We start from the raw sequence: 21,390 nt of genomic DNA on the forward strand, positions 1-21,390 counted from the left end.
TTTTTTTTTTTAGTGTAAACGTGTTTAATGGGACATTTCTATTTGGGACAGTCCAAGTGCAGCTGCATCCAAAGTCCAGCCATCCACAAGAAGATCCTTCTAGAACGTACCGCTGCTTCTTCACATTCTTTGAAAACGTACACAAACAACTTTCCAGCACATTCAAGAGCTGATCACATGACCCAGGTCACATGATCCCAGTGGTGCTAAGCTTTAGCTTCTGCAAGGCACTCCGTGGCGCAAACATCTCATTCGACGCAAAACAAAGTGGACCTTCTGAAGGCCTTTGTATGCATAAACGTGGTACGTATACACTACATTATATCTGATACCCATCCATTCATATACATTATATCTGATATCCATTCATCCATCCATATACAATATATCTGATATCCATCCATTTTCTATAATGTTGCATATATAACAAGTGAAAAAAATAAAGCTTCACATTTCAATATAGTTAAAAAAAAAAAAGGTACCACACAGGGTTAGACAAGGAGCACATAGTGCACGTGAAGTGGTCTTTGTCAGCGTATTAAAGACAAAAGTATGATTTCATAACAGCTGACAGCTTCCTTCATTTGGCGGACTTTTACTCTGAAGGCCCAAGAAAATAAAAGCAACCTTAGTGGTGGTCCATAAAGCGCCCCCCCCCCATTGGTCTGATCTCCGTACCGCAGGTCAAAAAGGTAACGCTCCTCTCGTCCAGCATGGTAATCCAAAATGGCTTCTGTCGTTGGCTGAAGCCACGCCTCCCTTCTGGCTCTCATCTGACTCCGCCCAACTCCCGTCAGGTCAAAGGTCGGTGACTTTGTTCTCCAGGGCGGCAGCGATCTGCTGGAGGCGGAGCGTCAGCTGCTTGCTCTGGGCGGCCGGGTCTTGGTCCAGTGACTGGATGATCTGAACATGAAGTAGAACGTCATCAAAACTCCTTTTACACGCAATCAATCACACGGAAATCACATCAGGTACCCGAGATCAGGCCTGTATGGAACGTTTTCATGGGGATTTCCTGTACCTTCTTTTCCCACTTTTACCTTCCCTTGCTGCCACTCCAAATACCCAACTAACCGTACATACTTAGCCAAATAACCAAATGTAGCTAACCAACTAACCATAAGTATCTGCTGGCCAAATAACCAACCGTAACTAACCAATTAATCATATGTACCTGGCCAAATAATCAAATGTAACTAACCAACTAACCAGACGTAGCTGGCCAAATAACCAAATGTAGCTAACCAACTAACCATAAGTATCTGCTGGCCAAATAACCAACCGTAATTACCCAACTAACCGTACGTACTTGGCCAAATAACCAACCGTAACTAACCAAATTTAGCTAACCAACTAACCATACGTACCTGGCCAAATAACCAAATGTAACTAACAAACTAACAGTACATACCTAGCCAAATAACCAAATGTAACTAACCAAATAACCAAATGTAGCTAACCAACTAACCATAAGTACTTGGCCAGATAACCAACCGTAACTAACCAACTAACCATACGTACCTGGCCAAATAACCAAATGTAACTAACCAAATGTAACTAACCAACTAACCATACGTACCTGGCCAAATAACCAAATATAACTAACCAACTAACCATAAGTACCTGGCCAAATAACCAACCGTAATTAACCATACGTACCTGGCCAAATAACCAAATGTAACTAACCAAACGTACCTGGCCAAATAACCAAATGTAACTAACCAAATGTAACTAACCAACTAACCATACATACCTGGCCAAATAACCAAATGTAACTAACCAACTAACCATACGTACCTGGTCAAATAACCAAACGTAACTAACCATATGCACCTGGCCAAATAACCAAATGTAACTAACCAACTAACCATATGTACCTGGCCAAATAACCAAACGTAACTAACCAACTAACCATATGTACCTGGTTAAATAACCACACGTAACTAACCATATGCACCTGGCCAAATAACCAAGCATAACTACCCAACTAACCATATGTACCTGGCCATATAACCAAATGTAACTAACCAACTAACCGTATGTACCTGGCCAAATAACCAAATTTAACTAACCAAATAACCAAATGTACCTGGCCAAATAACCAAATGTAACTAACCAACTAACCAAATGTAGCTAACCATATGTACCTGGTCAAATAACCAAACGTAACTACCCAACTAAGTAAGCAAACGTAAGCCCTGTGTTATGGTAGCTTATGAAGACAACATGTTTAGCAGGTAAGAAGCCGCCTGCCGCCCTCTGCTGGTGGATGATGTGAAGTGCTGGTAGAAACTCACGGCATCGTAGTACTTGCTGGCGTACTGGTAGAGTTGGTGCAACGCCAGCTGACTGCTCAACTTGTCCGTGTGTTGCTGCACACACACACACACACACAGTCAGTACACATGCACATGCGCACGTGCACATACACATACACACACATGCACACACATGCACATACCCTGGACACCTCAGCCAGGTGAGTGTTCATGTCCTGGTCACTGACAGGAACCATCTGTCTGATACCTTTGTAGTAACTGCAGATAAGGACACATTAGTGTGTGTCTGTGTGTGTCTTTGTGTGTGTGTGTGTGTGTGTGTTAGGGATGCACTCACTCGTCCACCATCTTCTTGTAGGTGGAGATCTCCTTAGCGTAGAGCAGCTTGTTGCTGGGGGACTCCTGCCAGGACAAAGAAGGACAGGTGAGACGTGGGGAGAGACGGTGGGCGGCTGGACCGGTGGGCGCACGGACCCGGCTGAGTTTGTGCTCGGTCTTGGTGCAGGCATCCATGAAGGTCTGAGCGATGACGTGCAGGGACGCGTCCACCACCTCTGTCACGTGCACGTCGAAGATGAAATGAGGGTTCCTCAGGATGTTCACCCAAAAGCGAAGTGGCAAACTGGGGTGGGGGGGGGGGGGTTGGGTTGGGATTAGGATTGTTAAATCTATGATAAGACAATCTGCTGGACTGTTTGGAGGTCACCTGTTTGTCTTCCAGATGTGCAGCGTCTCCTCGTCCACGTTGTCGTGTTTCAGCGCCTGCTCGTCCAAGAAGTCAAAAAAGTATTTGACGGCGGGGGGGACGGTGGCGCTCGAGCACAGCACACTGCGGAAGAAGTCGTCCACAAACTGCTGCAGTGTCCCCTGAAGACACACACACTGCACTGACACATGGTGGAGGACGGGACGCATGGAGAGCCACATGGCGGGACACGGGGGAGGGACGGGACACAGGAGGAGGGACACATGGTGGGACAGCCACATGGCAGTACACGGGGGCGGGACACAGGGGCAGGACACACACATGGCGGGACACAGGGGCAGGACACACACATGGAGGGACACGGGAGGCGGGACACATGGCGGAACACGGGGGGCGGGACACACATGGCGGGACAGACACGGGGGGCGGGACACACATGGCGGGACAGACACGGGGGGCGGGACAGACAAATGGCGGGACAGACAAATGGCGGGACAGACACGGGGGGCGGGACAAGGGGGCCGGGACACACGGGGCGGAGCAGCACCTTGACAGACAGCAGTCTGGTCAGGTAGATCTCGGTGATGGCTTTGGTCATGGACTTGTCCTTCATGCTGCCTCGTTTGGACTTGACCTCATCCAGCTCGTCTGCTGGTCTCACCAGGTGGAATGTGTTGTCGTCCTCCAGCAGGGCGTTGCCTGGCAACCACACCAATTGCATCATCTACGTGTGCGTGTGCATGTGTGTGTGTGTGTGTGTGTGTGCGTGTGCGCCTACGCTCTTCATAGCTGTCCTGGTGCTGATGGAAGGACTGGGAGTGCAACACTTTGGACAGAACCAGCGTGGCGTTGTCCCGCACCTGGCCCAGCAGAGAGAGTCACATGATGCCATGACATCACCAGCGGGCGGAGACATGATGGTCGTGATATTTACGTTGTAATGCGCCAAAGTGTTGAGTCGCTTCCAGCGTCCTTCTTTCTGCGACGTCAGGTCCACGTCGGACAGAATCTGACCCGTGGAGCCGGGACGCCATTCTGGCTCAAGCAGAAGCAGTGACTTCCTGTCAGCGCTCATCACTTCCTGCTTCACCCCACCACACTTTATGGCAAATAAATCATCCCCTTCCATGCTTGAATGCGGCCTACTGTGATGATGCCATCTTTCTATGATATTGCTATCATTGTTAGCGTCTTTGTGTTTAAGCATAACATGGCTAAATGTAAGGCATTCAGAAGATGCATTCAAAGACGCCGTAAGATACGGTATCCTGATGCCCACGTGTGAGTCGAGATGACCGATGACCGTCGTCTTTATGACTTGTGCGTCTCATTTATGTTTACTGTATTGGGTAAAGGAGTGGAAAGGTAGACATAGGGGTGTTATTTTGTGTCAAGAGGGCTCTAATCATATCATCAAGTACGTATACAAGGTCCATCAATCATAAATCCATCATTCACAAATGACTTGACTTTTTACTTTCGCTTTTGGCTCGCACGGCTTGCAGAATGACGCACTAGTGCACGGCTTGCGGAATGACGCACTAGTGCACGGACACGGAATGACGCAGTAGTGCACGGATGCAGAGTGACGCAGTAGTGCACGAGTACGGAATGACGTACTAATGCACGAGTACGGAATGACGTACTAATGCACGGATGCGGAATGGCATACTAATCCACAGATACGGAATGGCGTAGTCAGGCACGGCTACGGAATGTCGCATTTACAAAGGTGGTGAACAGTGTTCCAACAACCAAAATATTCCATTTCTATATCAATATAATATTTGTTTACCGAGCGCCACGCTCTCCACCTTTGGTCTGTGCGAGTAGGGCAGATTCCTGTAGACCTGATCAATGATCTTCTCCTTCACCTGCGGGGCGGGACAATCACCATGGAGTCAAACATGAAACACGAATAAGATGGCCGCCAGTGAACGTCACCTGGGAGATGGTGTCACAGTTGAGCACCTTGACGGGGGTCACATCCGGCCCCTCCCCGTGCACCAACACCTGCAGGGTCTGAGGGCAAACCCGCCGTCACTCACACAAAGCGATGCACCGTGCTTTTATTGTGAAAGTATTCCTTGTGTGGACTGACCAGGACGGAATATTCCACATCGTCTCCCAGCAGTCCCGTGTCGTTCAGCGTGTATTTGGCCTTCTTCACTTTGGCGTCCACCGGACCTTTCTCCACCTGATGCTTCAGCGCCTTGAAGAGTTTGTAGAGCGGCTCCCCGGCGCTGTCCTGCAAAACGCCACCCACACTCGTCTAGGGAACGCCGCTCTGCTGTGTGTGTGTGTGTGCGTGTGTGTGCGTCACCCTGAGGAACTGGTAGAGGCAGATGGACATCCAGTTACACAACATCCTCTCCACGACAGTCTCCGACCTGCAGGGAGGAAAACAAAGATGGTGTCCATCAAGGGGGCGCTTTGCGGCATGCGGGGAGAGGGCGTGGCTAACCTCCTGAGCATGAGCTTGGGGTTTTTGTTGGTTACGTGCTCGTCCATGAGCTCCAGCAGCAGCGTCCTGGTGATGTCGGTGTAGTACTCCAGCTTGCCGTGCAGCGCCACCGTCAACAGCGAGGCGAAATAACCACGGGCACGCGCGTTGAAGTCGGGCCGGCTCTCCAGCGTGTGGATGAACTTGAGGAAGAAGAAGAAAAAAAAGCGTAAAACGAGGAAGTGGCCATTTTTCCAGGAGACAAGAAGCGCGTGGAGCTCCGCCCTCACGTTGATGAGGAAGGTCTTGCTGTTGAGCAGGTTGGAAAACTGGTTGAGGGCCTGAGCCACGATGGCCCGGCGGGATTCCGGGATCTGGATCCTGCCTGTGATCATGGCGTCGTTCACGCCGTCCTTAGACGGCAGGAAGAAGTTCCGGTCAGTGTAGGTTTTGTAGTCCAGGAAGGGGATGCGTGCTTCGCTCAGGTCGCTGGTGTGGTCCTCCATCTCGATCATCAGGTCTTATTGAAACAACACACGTGATGAGCGCTGTGCGAGGGTCACATGATCACTAACGCCGCTCCCACCTGTGAACTCCTTCTTGCAGCGATCCCTCACGCTCTCCTCCAGGTTCTCCAGCTGATGTTTCACCTTCTCGTACTCGCGCTCAGCCTGACGACTCTTTCTCCTGCAGAGAAGAAGAATGCTAAAAGCTCAAACACGTACACCCTGACCCCCGGTCCCGGCCCTGCCCCCACCTGTAGCAGTACACCGACACGGCGATGAACAGCAGCATGGGCACTACCACGGCCGGGATGATGATGGCGAGAGGGATGTCGTCCTTCCCGGCGTAGTACAAGGAACCAACCACCCACTCTCCGTGGCCAAACTTCACCTGACGTGGACCAACACAAACACGGACACAGACGCCATGATGCTATGATGAGGCTATGACGTGATAGATGGCGGACATTGGATGAGGACCAGCACAGTCATCCATCACCTCCATCACCGTCATTGTTTCATTCATGCAGCAAGAAGATCTGTATTTACCACGAGCTCCAGCGGCTCTTGGCTGGCGTCTCTGCGCTGGCGTTTGGATCGAGCTCGGGGCTGAGACAACGGTGCATCCAGGATCAACTTGTCATCCTGATCGGGGACAGTCATGACATCACAGGTGTGACCCCGCCTCCTTTCAACTATGTACCACGAGGATTAATCCATACATACAGTATATTGTACATACATGTACTACCACCGGGATTAATCCATACATACAGTATACTTGACACGCATGTACTACCGTTGGCATTAATCCATACATACAGTATACTGTACACATGTACTACCACCGGGATTAATCCATACATACACTATACTGTACACATGTTTCTACCACCGGGATTAATCCATACATACAGTATACTGTACACATGTACTACCACTACGATTAATCCATACATACAGTATACTGTACACACACGTACTACCACTAGGATTAATCCACACATACAGTATACTGTACACACATGTACTACCACTAGGATTAATCCACACATACAGTATACAGTACACAGTACACACATGTACTACCACTAGGATTAATCCATACATACAGTATACTGTACATACATGTACTACCACTAGGATTAATCCATACATACAGTACACAGATGCACCAACTGGATGAAGTTTTTACCTGAAGTATGCTAACATGACAGGAAGCGTCTCCAACAAAAGCCTGCGCCTCCTTGGCCGTCATGGCCTTGGAGAAGCCACGCCCCTGCAGAAACAGGAAGTACAGAAGAAGAGTGTGAGCGACGAGCGAGGCGGCGAGCGAGCGAGGCGGCGTGAGAGGGTGACGCTCACAGTGACGATGATGACGCTGGTCTCTGTGATCACGTTCTTGGACAGAGGTTTGAAGGTGGGGTCGGGGTGGTACGCGAAGGCCCTCAGCTCCTCCACGACGTTGTCCAGGTGCAGGAAGGTACGCAGAGAGCGGCTGTCGCTCCAGTTGGCCGCCGGCGAGGAGAACTGCAGCACAGTGTCGTTCTTGCTCAGGGCCTCCTGCACAAACTGACGAGCCACAAGTTGTGTTCCCGTGCTGGCCATCACCATAGCAACAGCCACCCATACCTCCACAGGCGACACGTCTGTTGAGAAGTCGTCAAAGATGGGCACCACCTTCACAGCGGCCCTCTGGATCAGGTCAAAACTGCTTCCCGTCACCACAATCCTCCGCCCGCCGCTACGCAGACCAGCGTTAGGAACCGAGGCTCTCATCAGATGTTTGCGTCTCGAGCGCTCACCACACAAAGCTGGACTTCGGGGAGTAATCCGAGATCTTCGGGTTCTCTGCGTACTGGAAGGCAGCAGCGACCTCCTTGCTGGTGTTTTTCCCGTAGTTGACCTTTACCGTCAGCAGGTCCGAGGGAACCTTCTGCCCCCGATACCGGTCCGTCTCACAGGTAATCTGCTGGCCGAAGGAGAGCCTGTCCAAAGACGGAGGTGGTCAAACCAAGCGGTCTTTTTCGTGGCGCTGTGAGCAGCAGAAGACTCACACTTCACAAGGAACTCCGCCCACTGCCACTGTCACGTCCTCTTTGGTGGCCGTGTCCAGGTCCACGCCGCTGATGGTGATGACGGTTCCCCCGGCGGCGGGACCCTTCCCCGGGTGCACGCTCTCAGGTTTGGGGTCCTGAACAAGACTTTTCCTTAGATTTTCCAGCAGGACTGCAATCTATCTGCGTTCTTGTATTAGATACTATTAGATAGTATTAGATACTAGTATTAGAGATGTCCTCATCTCTTTCTGTTTAGGGCTGCCAAAAACCGCATGTCAACACAGGAAGTTGACACTATGTCACACTTCAATTTCCACGAATAAAAAGCAAAGCGATGACATACCCGATAGGTAAAAAGCACCTTGGAGCTTCCGCTTCGCCCCCCCTCCACCTCCACTTCCACCACGCCGCGGTTGTTTGGCTCCAATGGGAGGTCAAAGGGCGGCGTTCTCTTAGCGGGGCCGATCTCACACACCACACTGAAAAAAAAAAACCACACAGTTGCGTGTTAGCCAGGACAATCACAGGGCACATATAGACAAACAACCATTCTTCGGGCGAGCCAGCCAATCACAGGGCACATATATGTCGACAAACAACCATTCTTCGGGCGAGCCAGCCAATCACAGGGCACATATATGTAGACAAACAACCATTCTTCGGGCGAGCCAGCCAATCAGAGATCACATATACATAGACAAACAACCATTCTTCGGGCAAGCCAGCCAATCACAGGGCACACATACGTAAACAACCATTCTTCAGGCGAGCCAGCCAATCAAAGAGCACATATACGTAGACAAACAACCATTCTTCAGGCGAGCCAGCCAATCAGAGATCACATATACGTAGACAAACAACCATTCTTCGGGCGAGCCAGCCAATCCCGGGGCACATATAGACAAACAACCATTCCCACTCACATTCATACCTATGGACAATTTGGAGTCGCTAATTAACCTAGCATGTTTTTGGAATGGGGGAGGACACCAGAGTACTCGGAGAACATGCAATCTCCACACAGAGATGGCCGAAGGTGATATTGAACTCAGGTCTCCTAGCTGTGAGGTCTGTGCGCTAAACACTCGCCCACCGTGCAGGAATTGGCCTTTATTCCAAAGAAAAAAGCCTAGCTGAGCAAGTGACCTTGTGGAGACGGAGTACTGGTCCTGCTGGTGGTCACACTCCACACCCGCCACACGGATCCTCTTAATGTCTTCCTTCTTGATGCCCATGTTGGAGCCTCTGATGGTCACAGAGATGCGGCCATTGAGCGGGCCGAAGCGCGGGATGATCTGCGGGGATCACATGATCAAACATCAATAATACACACTTCCAGTAAGTGCGGCCTGTCACTACGTTCCCGTGGAGACCACAACAAACATCTTACATCAGTGATCTTGGGGGCGGGGCAAAGCTCCAGCTGCGGCGTGGAGCACAGTTGTCGATACACGCAGGCCTGTGAGGCGGCGCACCACACGCACTGGTACTTGGCGTCGGCATGTTTGCACAGGCTGCAGTCCTCCCTCCCCACCGAGCAGTTGTACACCAGCACTGCAGGAGAGCACAGCTTGGACACCACTCTTTGGCGGGCACGCGTGTGCGACCGACACACTAACCTGTCAGGGTGCTGTCAATCTTGCGCTCAGTGTCACGCTCGGTCACGTGGAAGGAAATGTTCACCTCCTGCTGCTTAGAGTAGGAAAACTACACACACACACACACACACACTTAACGCGTGTCTGAACTCTTGCAGGCCACAGGGGGGCGCTGTTGCATCCAATGAAAATAAGAAGAAATTAAACGTAAACAGCCTGGACATCATGCCTCAGCAACGAGCTGGCACATTGCTCTTTTCCAAGCACCTGAAGGCACCACTAGTGTTTAACTCCAAGTACCCCAAATACCTACAGTACAGTCCCGCACGTCAAGCTTGTAGTAAAAGAATACTCCAAGTGAAATGGTTTTTCAAGTGAAATACATCAATCCTGGCCTGGACCCAAAGGGGTAAGGAAAAGCCCCAGGATGGGGATGTAAGTACTTCCTGTACTTTTACCTGAACGTGCTCATCCATATATATCACTATATTGACACTTAATATGGTACCATTATGTCATTGGATGGTCATATCACCTCCTACTTCGGTATGTGACCAAAATAAAAAAATTAATTAATAAAAATTAAATTGAACTAAATTAAACTAAAATAAACTAAATTTAATTTAATGAAATTAAACTAAAATAAATTAAATTTAATGAAATTAAATTAAACTAAAACTAAATTTAATTTAATGAAATTAAATTAAACTAAAATAAACTAAATTTAATTTAATGAAATTAAATTAAACTAAAATAAACTAAATTTAATTTAATGAAATTAAATTAAACTAAAATAAACTAAATTTTATTTAATGAAATTAAATTAAACTAAATTAAAAAAAAAACTGAAACAGTTCCTGATTGTAAAAGTACCAGATGGAGGGGTAGGATTTAATAAGCTTTGCTTCTTCCTACTCCTTTTGGACATGTGGAACTGGGAACTGATTATGGGATGCACTCAATTGTAATCTGATGCATGTTCAAATGAAATTAAACCATTACCATTACCTCATGTCCTTTGAATTTAAACTTTGACCGCTGCTCCTGCGTCACCTCCTCCTCCAACTGCTTCATCAGCTCCGTCCCTATCCCAAACCTCCGGCCCTGGACAAGAGGAGGGGACATGAGAGACGTGGAGACATGCTGCTTGCTGAAGATGAAGATGTCCTCACCGTGTAGATGTCCAGGTTTCGTCCGTGGAAGCTGATGGGCACCTCAAAGCCCACAGGGATCAGCAGCGGCTCCGGAGACTCAAACTGAGGACAGCGGTCCGGCTGGGAGCGAAAAAGGACACCGATTAGTCTGGCGTGGAATAAACGACATACCCGATTGTACGTCAGGGAGGAATCAACCTGCTGAGGTTTGATGACGTGACTTCCGTCCGCAGCGTCGTCGGTGTCGCTGCATCGGTGCTCCCGAGCGTTCCACTGACAGCCCCATTCACTGGTCACGCAGGAAATACACCTGCAAGACACACACACACACACACACGTGAAAAAGGTGTGTCGTGCGTCATGTATGTCAGTGTGTAACGGTCGCCTTCTTACGGTGTGTTCGGGTTCTTCCTGACCGTGGCGGCACAGTTATAGAAATGATATTCTCCAGACGTCACCACGATCCTGTCGTTCACCACGATTTGGACGGGGACGGACACAAAGTCTGGACGCAAAGACATGTTGGACAAGGGTCGAAAAACACTTCCGGGATAAAATCGGGAATGAATCAATCAGAGCTGGACTCACTTTGTGCTCCATGACTAGATGTGATGTCTCACTCTGCTGTATCCTAGTGACTGTCCTTGTCTAGTGATGTCTCACTCTGCTGTATATTAGTGACTGTCTGTCCTTGTCTAGTGATGTCTCACTCCGCTGTATATTAGTGACTGTTTTGCTTAGCGATGTCTCAATCCGCAGTATATTAGTGACTGTCTTTGCCGAGTGATGTCTCACTCCGCTGTATATTTGTGACTGCCCTTGCCTAGTGATGTCTCACTTCGCTGTATATTTGTGACTGCCCTTGTGTAGCGTAGCGATGTCTCACTCTGCTGTATATTAGTGACTGTCTGTCCTTGTCTAGCGATGTCTCACTCTGCTGTATATTAGTGACTGTCTGTCCTTGTCTAGCGATGTCTCACTCCGCTGTATACTTGTGACTGTTCTTGCCTAGTAATGTCTCACTCCGCTGTATATTTGTGACCGTCTTTGCCTCGTGATGTCTCACTCCGCTGTATTTTAGTGACTGTCATCTAGTGAAGTCTCACTCCACTGTATATTAGTGACTGTCCTTGTCTAGCAATGTCTCACTCCGCTGTATATTAGTGACTGTCCTTGCCCAGTGATGTCTCACTCCGCTGTATATTAGTGACTGTCCTTGCCCAGTGATGTCTCACTCCGCTGTCTATTTGTGACTGTCCTTGCCTAGTGATGTCTCACTCTGCTTTATCTTAGTGACCGTCCTTGCCTAGTGATGTCTCACTCTGCTGTATATTAGCGACTGTCCTTGTCAAGTGATGTCTCACTCCGCTGTATATTAGTGACTGTCATTGCGCATCACAAAAGCATGAAACCATTCTCTACCTTCGAACTGTGATTTCCAAACAGAGGTACATAGTACATGTACCCCTAGGGGTAGTACACAGTACACGTACCCCGAGGGCTTACCTTGCTGGTCGGGAGTGGGCGGGACATCCACGAGGTCTGGCAAGGAGCAGGTGACCACCGCCTGGCTGCCAGTCACCACGGCTCCGCTGGGGAAAGAGCCGAAAAGGCAGTGGAGCTTGTCTGACTGTCTGAGTCTGGGCAGGCTGGGAATGCTGATGTCCACCTGGAAAAGACGTCCGGGCTTGTGAAGGATGGAACCGTGTGAGCAGATATGAAGTGGCCGCATGTCATCGGAATCATGGAAGGGTAAGAATCAGCCATAAATCCTTAGATGAAGGGACTGGAGAGACAGCATCGCAAGACTGGCAACCCGTTAACAATAGCATTAGCAGCACGCTAGCTGCACGCTACATTATAGCAATGTATCGGATGTGTGGTGTTTTGTGTCAAAGTAAGACAGGAAGTAGAGGAAATGAAAAGCACTAAATGAATACAGGCCCGCCGTCCACCAGTACCAGCCTGGACTAACATTGGCACCCAATAAGATCCCCCCATCTGTATTAGCATATGGGAGTAAATATGAGCTAAATACAGCATCGTAGTCATGGTGCGTTCACAGACCATTCAACAAAATGGGACAGGTCACTCCTTGCAAAAAAAAAAAAAAACAACAACAACATTTTGTTTGTTTCTTTCTGCTTTTTTCTTTTTTTATTCTGTGTTTTAGCTTATCACAAATAATAATAATAATTTCATTTATTTAATATGAGACTCCACCTTCTCAGTGAGTAACGCAAGAAGTTCTGTGAAGAGTACCTGCTGTGTCTTCTGGCAGCTAATGTTCGGAGGGACGAAAGCCTGGATTTCCACGCACTGCTGATAGGGCGACCACAGCCAGGTGTTGTCCTCCGTCCACCTGCTGCACTCCTGCTTCCTGGTGCACCTGGAAAAGGAAATGTGCCGATGAAAACTCCACCAGTTTGTGCATGATGATGTTAGAAGTCAGGTTTACCTTCCCTCCAGCACACACCAGCCGCAGTACGGGTCCTTCAGGGCCATGCAGGACTGGCAGTCTGTCTTCAGGTGACAGGACTGGACTGGAACCTTAGTGATCTGCAGGCAGACACACAGGCTTTTATTGTGGCGGGGATTTGCCGGCCCAAAGATGAAGGGACAGGTATGAGAGACAAAGAAGGAGAATAAATCAATGAAGCGCCAACGTAGGCAGATGTTGGCTGTCCACCAAAGGAAGCACGAGAAGGACGTGCAGATGAGATGAAAGGTGGAACCAAAGCTGACCTTCAAGGTGCTGCTGCAGGGGAACAAATAGCTAAGAAGATAAATCACCTTCTTCTCAGTGGTGACGTACACGTGCTGCAGCTGGGAATCCAGAAACAGATCCTTGTTGACCTTGTCGCTGCTCATCTCACCCGAAGCCCGCCCGTAAACCTCGGGGTGGGCGGAGAGGTGCAGCTTCAGCACCTGCACGCATAAAACATAACAAAAGTTGAACTCATCGCCGACATGTCATCATTTGGCGTGTCGGAGGTGACCGGTTGAGCACGCCTGTCACCATAATGGATGCAAGGATGTATGGATGTAAGGACGTATGGATGTAAGGACGTAAGGACGTAAGGACGTAAGGACGTAAGGACGTAAGGACGTAAGGATTTAAGGACGTAAGGATTTAAGGACGTAAGGATTTAAGGACGTATGGATGTATGGATTTAAGGATGTATAGATTTAAGGATGTATGGACATAAGGATTTAAAAATGTAAGGGCGTATGGATGCAAGGATTTAAGGATGTAAGGACATAAGGATTTAAGGACGTAAGAATGCATGGATGTAAGGACGTAAGGACGCAAGGATTTAAGGACGCAAGGATTTAAGGACGCAAGGATTTAAGGACGCAAGGATTTAAGGACGTATGGACATAAGGATTTAAAAATGTAAGGGCGTATGGATGCAAGGATTTAAGGTTGTAAATACATAAGGATTTAAGGACGTAAGAATGCATGGATGTAAGGATTTAAGGACGTAAGAATGCATGGATGTAAGGATTTAAGGACGTAAGAATGCATGGATGTAAGCATTTAAGGACGTAAGAATGCATGGATGTAAGCATTTAAGGACGTAAGAATGCATGGATGTAAGGATTTAAGGACGTAAGGTCATATGGATGTAAGGACTTAAGGACGTAAGGATTTAAGGATGTAAGGACGTAAGGATTTAAGGATGTAAGGACGTAAGGATTTAAGGATGTAAGGACGTAAGGATTTAAGGATGTAAGGACGTAAGGATTTAAGGACGTAAGGATTTAAGGATGTAAGGACGTATGGATTTAAGGATGTAAGGACGTATGGATTTAAGGATGTAAGGACATATGGATTTAAGGATGTAAGGACATATGGATTTAAGGATGTAAGGACATATGGATTTAAAAATGTATGGACGTAAGGGCGTACGGATTTAAGGATGTAAGGACATAAGAACTTAAGGATGTAAGGATGTATGGATGTAAAGATTTAAGGATGTAAGGACGTATGGATTTAAGGATGTATGGACATCCTTGGCACTCAATAAGCTCCCCAAAGCTTCCCCATCTGTATTAGCATATATAGTATTAGCATTTGGGAGCAAATATGAGCTAAATACAGCATCGTAGTCATGGTGCGTTCACAGACCATTGGATGGTCTTACCTCTCCTTTGGCGGTGCCCAGGAAGGCCACGGCGTGTCCCATTTCCACAGCCACGGCCACGGCGGTCATGTGACCCTTACGAACCAGCGAGGGCTCGGCGACCAGAGCGACGTTCGCTTTGCTGGCCAGTGGCGAGGGCAGGAACTCGGCTCCACACTTGTACTTCAGCACCATGTTTTGCTGCGGGGAGCAAACACCAGCTCGTCAACGCGTCCACACGCGAGGGAACACCACGCCAACGCCCTCACCTGGTTGTTGCTGCTGCACAGCCCCCCCGACTTGGTGGAGTACGGCGAGTACACGGAGGGCCTGTCATCAATGAGGCCGCCGTGGCTGTAGCAGGCGCCAATTATGGCCAGCAGTCTCGTATTGATGGCACGCAGAGGGTACATACCTAGCATCCACAACACACTTCCTGTCAGGGCACACGCCGCCTTCCTCAAAAATAACCACAAGGACGCCATGTTGGAGGAACATACACATGGCTGACGTGGACGGGTCCTCGTCCGAAGTGAAGGTGACAAACAGAACCTTGTCAGAAGCCAAGACTGATCCATACTGGCCCGATCTGCTCAGATGCTGAGCCAGAACCTCCCCTGGTGTTGTGACGTAAGCGGCCTGGAGGACAGGAAGAGGAAGTAGTAAAGGACACAGATGAAAACGTGAGATCTGTGAAATAAAGACAGACGAGAAGGTGGTCTCGTGCTAAAACGTCTGATCTGGTCTGGTCCTTGTGCACCCGTGAGTCGTGTGAGCAATGTGGGTTTGTTGGTTGAGGTTGGAGACTAGAAGACCATCTTCTGCCAGAAGGAGATGAATCTGGAGGAGATGAAGACGAGGTACCTGAACTTTGTTGTGCTTGTTTGAGGCGCTACAGTTGAGCTGCAGCTCGGTGTAGGAGTAGTAGCTCTGGTCGTCCTCGCACATCCTGGAGATGAAGGTGAAGTTCTTGGTGTCTTGCAGTCCCAGCGTGCGCGAGAACAGGAAGTAGACAAAGCCGCCGTCCTTGAAGGCAAATCGGAAGTCGTGGAGGTATTTCAGCACGAAGGGGTTGGCCTGCACGGCGGACGCGTCGATGATGTTTTCGAAGATGTTCCACTCGCCGTAGTCCCGGAGGATGCGTGTGGAGATGAGCTTGGTGCTGTCATGGCTGCCGTAGCCTTTGGCCACCTGCCAGGGGAAGCAGATGGTACAAGAAGGTGAGTTTTGGAGATGTTGAGGAGATGATGCTCTTTCTCCTCACCAGGAAGACGGTGAAGTTGTCTCTGTCCTTGGTGAAGTAGGACATGACCCCCACCACCGAGACGCTCTCCTCGGTGCTCACCACGTACGACTTCTCGCCCTTGCTGTCGCTGAAGTAGATGACGTGGTCCACGTCGCTGAGGTTCCTCAGCGAGCAGATGCCCCTGAAGATGCTGCCGCACACCACCAGCGTGTCCTTGGCTGCGTGGACCAGGAGCAGCTTGTTGTGGTTGTCCGTGTCCACCGCGTCCTCGCACGCCTCCGTGATGGGCGGCGTGCACTGCCGGTTGTCCCGCCGCGGCCCCGTCTCTACGCGAGCCTCGGCCTCCAGGTCAGGGGTCAGCTGGTAAAGGGCGTTGACGGCGCCCACGTACAGCCGCCCGGAGCGAGGGTCTTGGGCCACGTTGTTGATCGGCGTATCGGAGGAAAACTCTGGGATTTTTCTGCCGGAGCCGCCGAGGAACGCCGTTGCCAAGATGACCAGGACCGGCCACGCCCACCGCCGCTCCATCGAGGCTGGTGAAAGAAGACAAGAGGGAAGATTTCGTTGAAATCCTGCAGTCCACACACACACACACACACACACACACACACACACACACAATTGTGCCATGTGGTAACAACTTGGCTGGACACCTGGCAACCTGAAGGTGACGACAAAGAAGGGACTCCGGCTCAGACCAGGACCACATTCAGGATCCACATGCACGTTCAACCAAGACAAAAGCAGAATTGGTTGGACACACACTTCCTGTTTGACGTCCACTTATCCCCGACATGATTTCTATGTGCCATCTATCTATGTGCCATCTTTCTATGTGCCGTATTTATCCCCAATATGTTTCTATGTGCAGTCTATGTGCCATATTTATCTTCAACCTGTTTCTATGTGCCATCTATCTATGTGCCGTATTTACCCCCAACATGTTTCTATGTGCCGTATTTATCACCAATATGTTTCCATGTGCCGTCTATCTATGTGCCGTATTTATCCCCAATATGTTTCTATGTGCCGTCTATCTATGTGCCGTATTTATCCCCAATGTTTCTATGTGCCGTATATCTATGTGCCGTATTTATCCCCAATATGTTTCTATGTGCCATCTATCTATGTGCCGTATTTATCCCCAATATGTTTCTATGTGCCGTATATCTATGTGCCGTATTTATCCCCAACATGTTCTATGTGCAATCTATCTATATGCCGTATTTATCCCTAACATGATTTCTATGTGACGTCTGTCTATGTGCCGTATTTATCCCCGACATGTTCTATGTGCCATCTGTCTATGTGCCGTATTTATCCCCAACATGTTTCTATGTGCCGTATTTATCTTCAACATGTTTCTATGTGCTGTCTATCTATGTGCTGTATTTTCCTCAATATGTTTCTATGTGCCGTCTATCTATGTGCTGTATTTATCCCCAACATGATTTCTATGTGGCGTCTATCTATGTGCCATCTAGTATCTATGTGCCGTATTTGTCCCCAATATGTTTCTATGTGCCGTATATCTATGTGCCGTATTTATCCCCGACGTGATTTCTATGTGCCGTATATCTATGTGCTGTATTTAGCCCCAACATGATTTCTATGTGCCATCTATCTATGTGCTGTATTTAACCCCAACATGATTTCTCTGTGCCGTCTATCTATGTGGCATATTCAGATGATTGTAGATCTGCAAGAAGGAGTTTGAGGTGTGAAAAGAACAGCCAGATTTGGTGATGTGAGAGAAACGAAGGCACTGTTGGCCATTGGGGTCCACATGTCCAAAGTCCAAAGTGTTTCCATATGTCCACATATGCTGGGTCAGCCAACCGAGGGGCTCCTGCTCAATTATTCTTCTGGAGAAAAAAAGTCCAAAAGGTCTTAGTGATTGATTGATTGATTGAATGATTGATTGATAGCTGTGGCCCAATACTTGGTCCACCTGGGTAGGCGGGTAGATACTTTGTTCATCTCCAGGCCAAACTGGAAGAGGAGAAGGTGGAGAGGTTGGGTGTTGGTAGGAGCTATTTGGTGGAGCAGAGCGTCAAGGAGGAGTGTTTCATCGTGCCGACGGAGGAGGAGGAGGAGGAGAAGGAGGAGGACAAGGCAGCTCTACAGCACAGAGGAACACTTGAAAGAACACAAAATGCATACGGCTGAGATTCTTGTTGACAGGAAGTGAAAAGAGACCCTCATCAGCAGGGAGAAGGTGGAGCTTTGCTTTCATCCATGGTCATGTCCCGTGAGGAGGAGGACGAGGAGGATGAGGAGGAGGAGGGACGCTTGGCCAATCTGTTCTCCATTACCCAACGACGACGTCATAGCACAGACACGCAGCACGGGGGGGGGGGGGTTTCCCGTTTAAGAGGTGGGACCATGATCATCTTCAGCTTTCCTTTCATAGCAGCACTCGTTCCCACGGAAACACCGGCACTCCAGCTACCCCCAAAAAGCACCCCGCCTCCTCAGCAAGCCGTCCAATAAGATTATTCGGCTCCGGTCTCCCACGTCCTCTGCCTCTGGACGTCGGACTCTCACAGGTTGCTGATTATTTGGACACGGCTTGGAGTTTTGGGGGGAAAGCTCAATCGGGTTTTGGACTTTGGACTTTCTGCTGACTGGTGAAAAGTGGTTGGCAAAAGGTACTGGGTTTGGACGGCAAGCATCAGGGGGCCATCTGTCAGTTTAGCATTAGCACTTAGCATCAGGGGGCCATCTATCTGTTTAGCACTTAGCATTAGCACTTAGCATCAAGGGTCCACCAGTCTGTTTAGCACTTAGCATCAAGGAGCCATCTGTCTGTTTGGCATTTAGCATTAGCATCAAGGGACCACCTGTCTGTTTGGCATTTAGCATTAGCACTTAGCATCAAGGGTCAATCTGTCTGTTTGGAATTTAGCATTAGCATCAAGGGACCATCTGTCGGTTTGGCATTTAGCATTAGCATAAAGGGGCCACTTGTCTGTTTGGCATTTAGCATTACCACTTAGCATCAAGGAGCCACCTGTCTGTTTGGCATTTAACATTAGCACTTAGCATCAAGGGGCCACCTGTCTGTTTGGCATTTAGCATTAGCACTTAGCATCAAGGGGCCACCTGTGTCAACACAGATCACCAGCAAAAACAAAAACAATAGCAGTAAACGAATCAGCAGTATCCTTGCAGTATAGGAGGTTGGGTGCCTATCAGGGCGGCAATGGGGACCATGAAGGTGGTGACCCGCCTGCTTGTGTTGTCACAAGCAAACACGACCTTTGAACCCAAACTCACGTCTAACGGCCAAACACACACTCATGTCATCACGTGGAGCAGCGAGGCTCATAACCCTAACCAATCTTTTGTGGCTTCTTCTTCAGCGCCGCGTCCTGCCGGAGAAGGCCGAGGCCGACATGACCCGTCGACTTCCTCCTCGCCATCGGCACGCCTGCTTTCATCCGCCGACCACGTGGGGGAGTCAGACAACATCAGAGCATCATCTCCAGCCGCGCTGAACACAAGACGACTTTTCATGGGAAAGAAAGCGTGTGCCGCTGCAGTCAGGCGACCTCTGACCTCTGGCCGCTCACTTCCTGTGTTCCGTGAGAGCGCCAGCACACAAACCTCCCAGCTTCCTTTCAATGCGCTTTCACAAACCAAGCCTGTCATCACGTGACCACCACACCTTTCACTCATCAGGAGAGGGAAGTGGGCAGTGGGCGGGGCTAATCCCATCCATATTGACAGCAGTAAAGGTGAAGGAAGCAGCAGACCTGATTTTGACATTTTGCTGACGTCACAGAACGAACGTATTCCAGCCTGGCTGACGTCTACTTCCGGTTCCAGGTGTTTCTTCCTGTAGAAATGCCCCTGAGGTGTGTGGCAGACTTGCTCAACGGGATCGGCCCACCGTGTGAAGCTCCAGATGTTGCCAGACGCATTCCCGGTGTTGCCATATGCACGGCTGCCAGCGCCACACTCCACCCGCATAAAAGCACATTTAGCCAGCCTTGTTAAACAGCACGATTGGCGCCTACAAATAACGCGTCGGTGTTCTCCAGCCGATCGGCGGGCCCGATGTGGACGTATCGGCATACTTCGCAACTTCGAGCAACAAGTCCTGAATGTGCTAAGTCAAATTCAACGCAGCAAGAATCCCCCTAAAAGTCCGAAAAAACTATCCCCAAACTCCACCTGGTCGACAACCCCGAGTCTTCCAAGTGTTTGGGGAACATGTCAACTTTCAGGAAGCAACAAAAGCCTTGGAAGAAACCGGGAAGAAGACTAAATGGAGTGTTTTGGAAGAAGACTAAATGGGGTGTTTTGGAAGCGGAGTCCTGTGCCGCGCAAACCTCGCTCGGAATTCCAAGACTTCCCAACGCATCAGAAACAAACTATTTCCTGGCAAACAAGATGGACGGCAGGGATTCAGGTGCTTACTTACCTCGTACGCTCGTCCGGTTCGTCCACAAAGATGTCAAAGTGGGGCCAAAACTTCCTAATCTTTACATCCTGGTGCCAGGCAGCGGTGGCGGTAGCAGAAGTCCAACAGGGGTTGCTTCCTGGTCGTGTCTAGCCGGCAGAGCAGAAGCGATCGACTGAAGCTTGTTGTTCTTCTCGCCTTCCTTTCCCTTCCTCTTCCTCCGCCTCCTCTTCAACACTTTCTGACGGCCCTGAGATTCACACCACGTGTGTCAAGTCGCCGCCTAAACCGGAACTACATGAGCCTGTCTTTGGAAGTAAAAGCATAGCGTCTTTTTTATTTAATTTTGTTCGGTGTACGCTTGAATTGGTGATGTGTTACGATCCAAAATACTTAGCTCACATCCGGAATCACGTTACTACTCATCATATTAAGTGCAGGAACAACACTCGTGTTGATAGAATGTTTAATTTTGATAATCCGACAAGGAAGCCACACACAGTGACTCTTTCGCTTTATACAAACGAATCCTTAGGAGCCCAGCTAGGATTTAGCGGCTGTACGTTCCGTTTCTGTTTTTTTTCTTATTTCACTACAAGCTCGCGTGTTTTTTCATTTGACATAATATCTTCACAATAAAAGTGAAACGTGAGTATGGAGTTAAAATGTCTTAGAAGTTGGAATGTAGATGTAATGTAGACAGCCATCCAGAGTTACCATATGCTACCACTAATGTGTGTACTACAGATGGCAGTGTTGTACACTGGGGAGGGGGGGGGGCACAATGGTGGCTTTGTTGCTGGAGACTTAGCCTGAGAAGAAGTAATCCTTGACACTGAGGCCCAAAACTACCGAGTGTTGCACTG

General features: G+C 49.0%; 1 protein-coding gene across 1 annotated transcript; it reads right to left on the reverse strand.

Moving 5' to 3' along the window:
- LOC131132193 (plexin-B2-like) lies at positions 1-20,705 on the reverse strand. Its single transcript, XM_058077587.2, has 41 exons — positions 20,546-20,705; positions 16,135-16,649; positions 15,735-16,061; positions 15,371-15,509; positions 15,140-15,285; positions 14,892-15,071; positions 13,537-13,671; positions 13,202-13,302; positions 13,006-13,132; positions 12,250-12,412; positions 11,137-11,248; positions 10,942-11,053; positions 10,762-10,863; positions 10,598-10,693; positions 9,611-9,698; positions 9,382-9,545; positions 9,138-9,286; positions 8,335-8,470; positions 7,989-8,125; positions 7,737-7,919; positions 7,564-7,675; positions 7,297-7,503; positions 7,127-7,210; positions 6,481-6,576; positions 6,186-6,322; positions 6,015-6,115; positions 5,719-5,948; positions 5,450-5,631; positions 5,309-5,375; positions 5,087-5,233; positions 4,930-5,007; positions 4,781-4,859; positions 3,920-4,020; positions 3,764-3,845; positions 3,533-3,684; positions 2,986-3,146; positions 2,754-2,901; positions 2,617-2,681; positions 2,462-2,537; positions 2,298-2,372; positions 1-903 (listed from the first exon to the last, which is right to left on the reverse strand). Exons 2-41 carry the CDS (start codon positions 16,642-16,644, stop codon positions 799-801), a joined length of 5,592 nt encoding a protein of 1,863 aa, XP_057933570.2. The 5' UTR covers positions 16,645-16,649; positions 20,546-20,705; the 3' UTR covers positions 1-798.
- Between the last annotated feature and the right edge of the window lie 685 nt (positions 20,706-21,390).

Source organism: Doryrhamphus excisus, linkage group LG2 (assembly GCF_037039965.1).
Source record: "Doryrhamphus excisus strain RoL-2023G ecotype Guam linkage group LG2, RoL_Dexc_Guam_v1.1, whole genome shotgun sequence".
Classification (NCBI taxonomy): Eukaryota; Metazoa; Chordata; class Actinopteri; order Syngnathiformes; family Syngnathidae; genus Doryrhamphus; species Doryrhamphus excisus.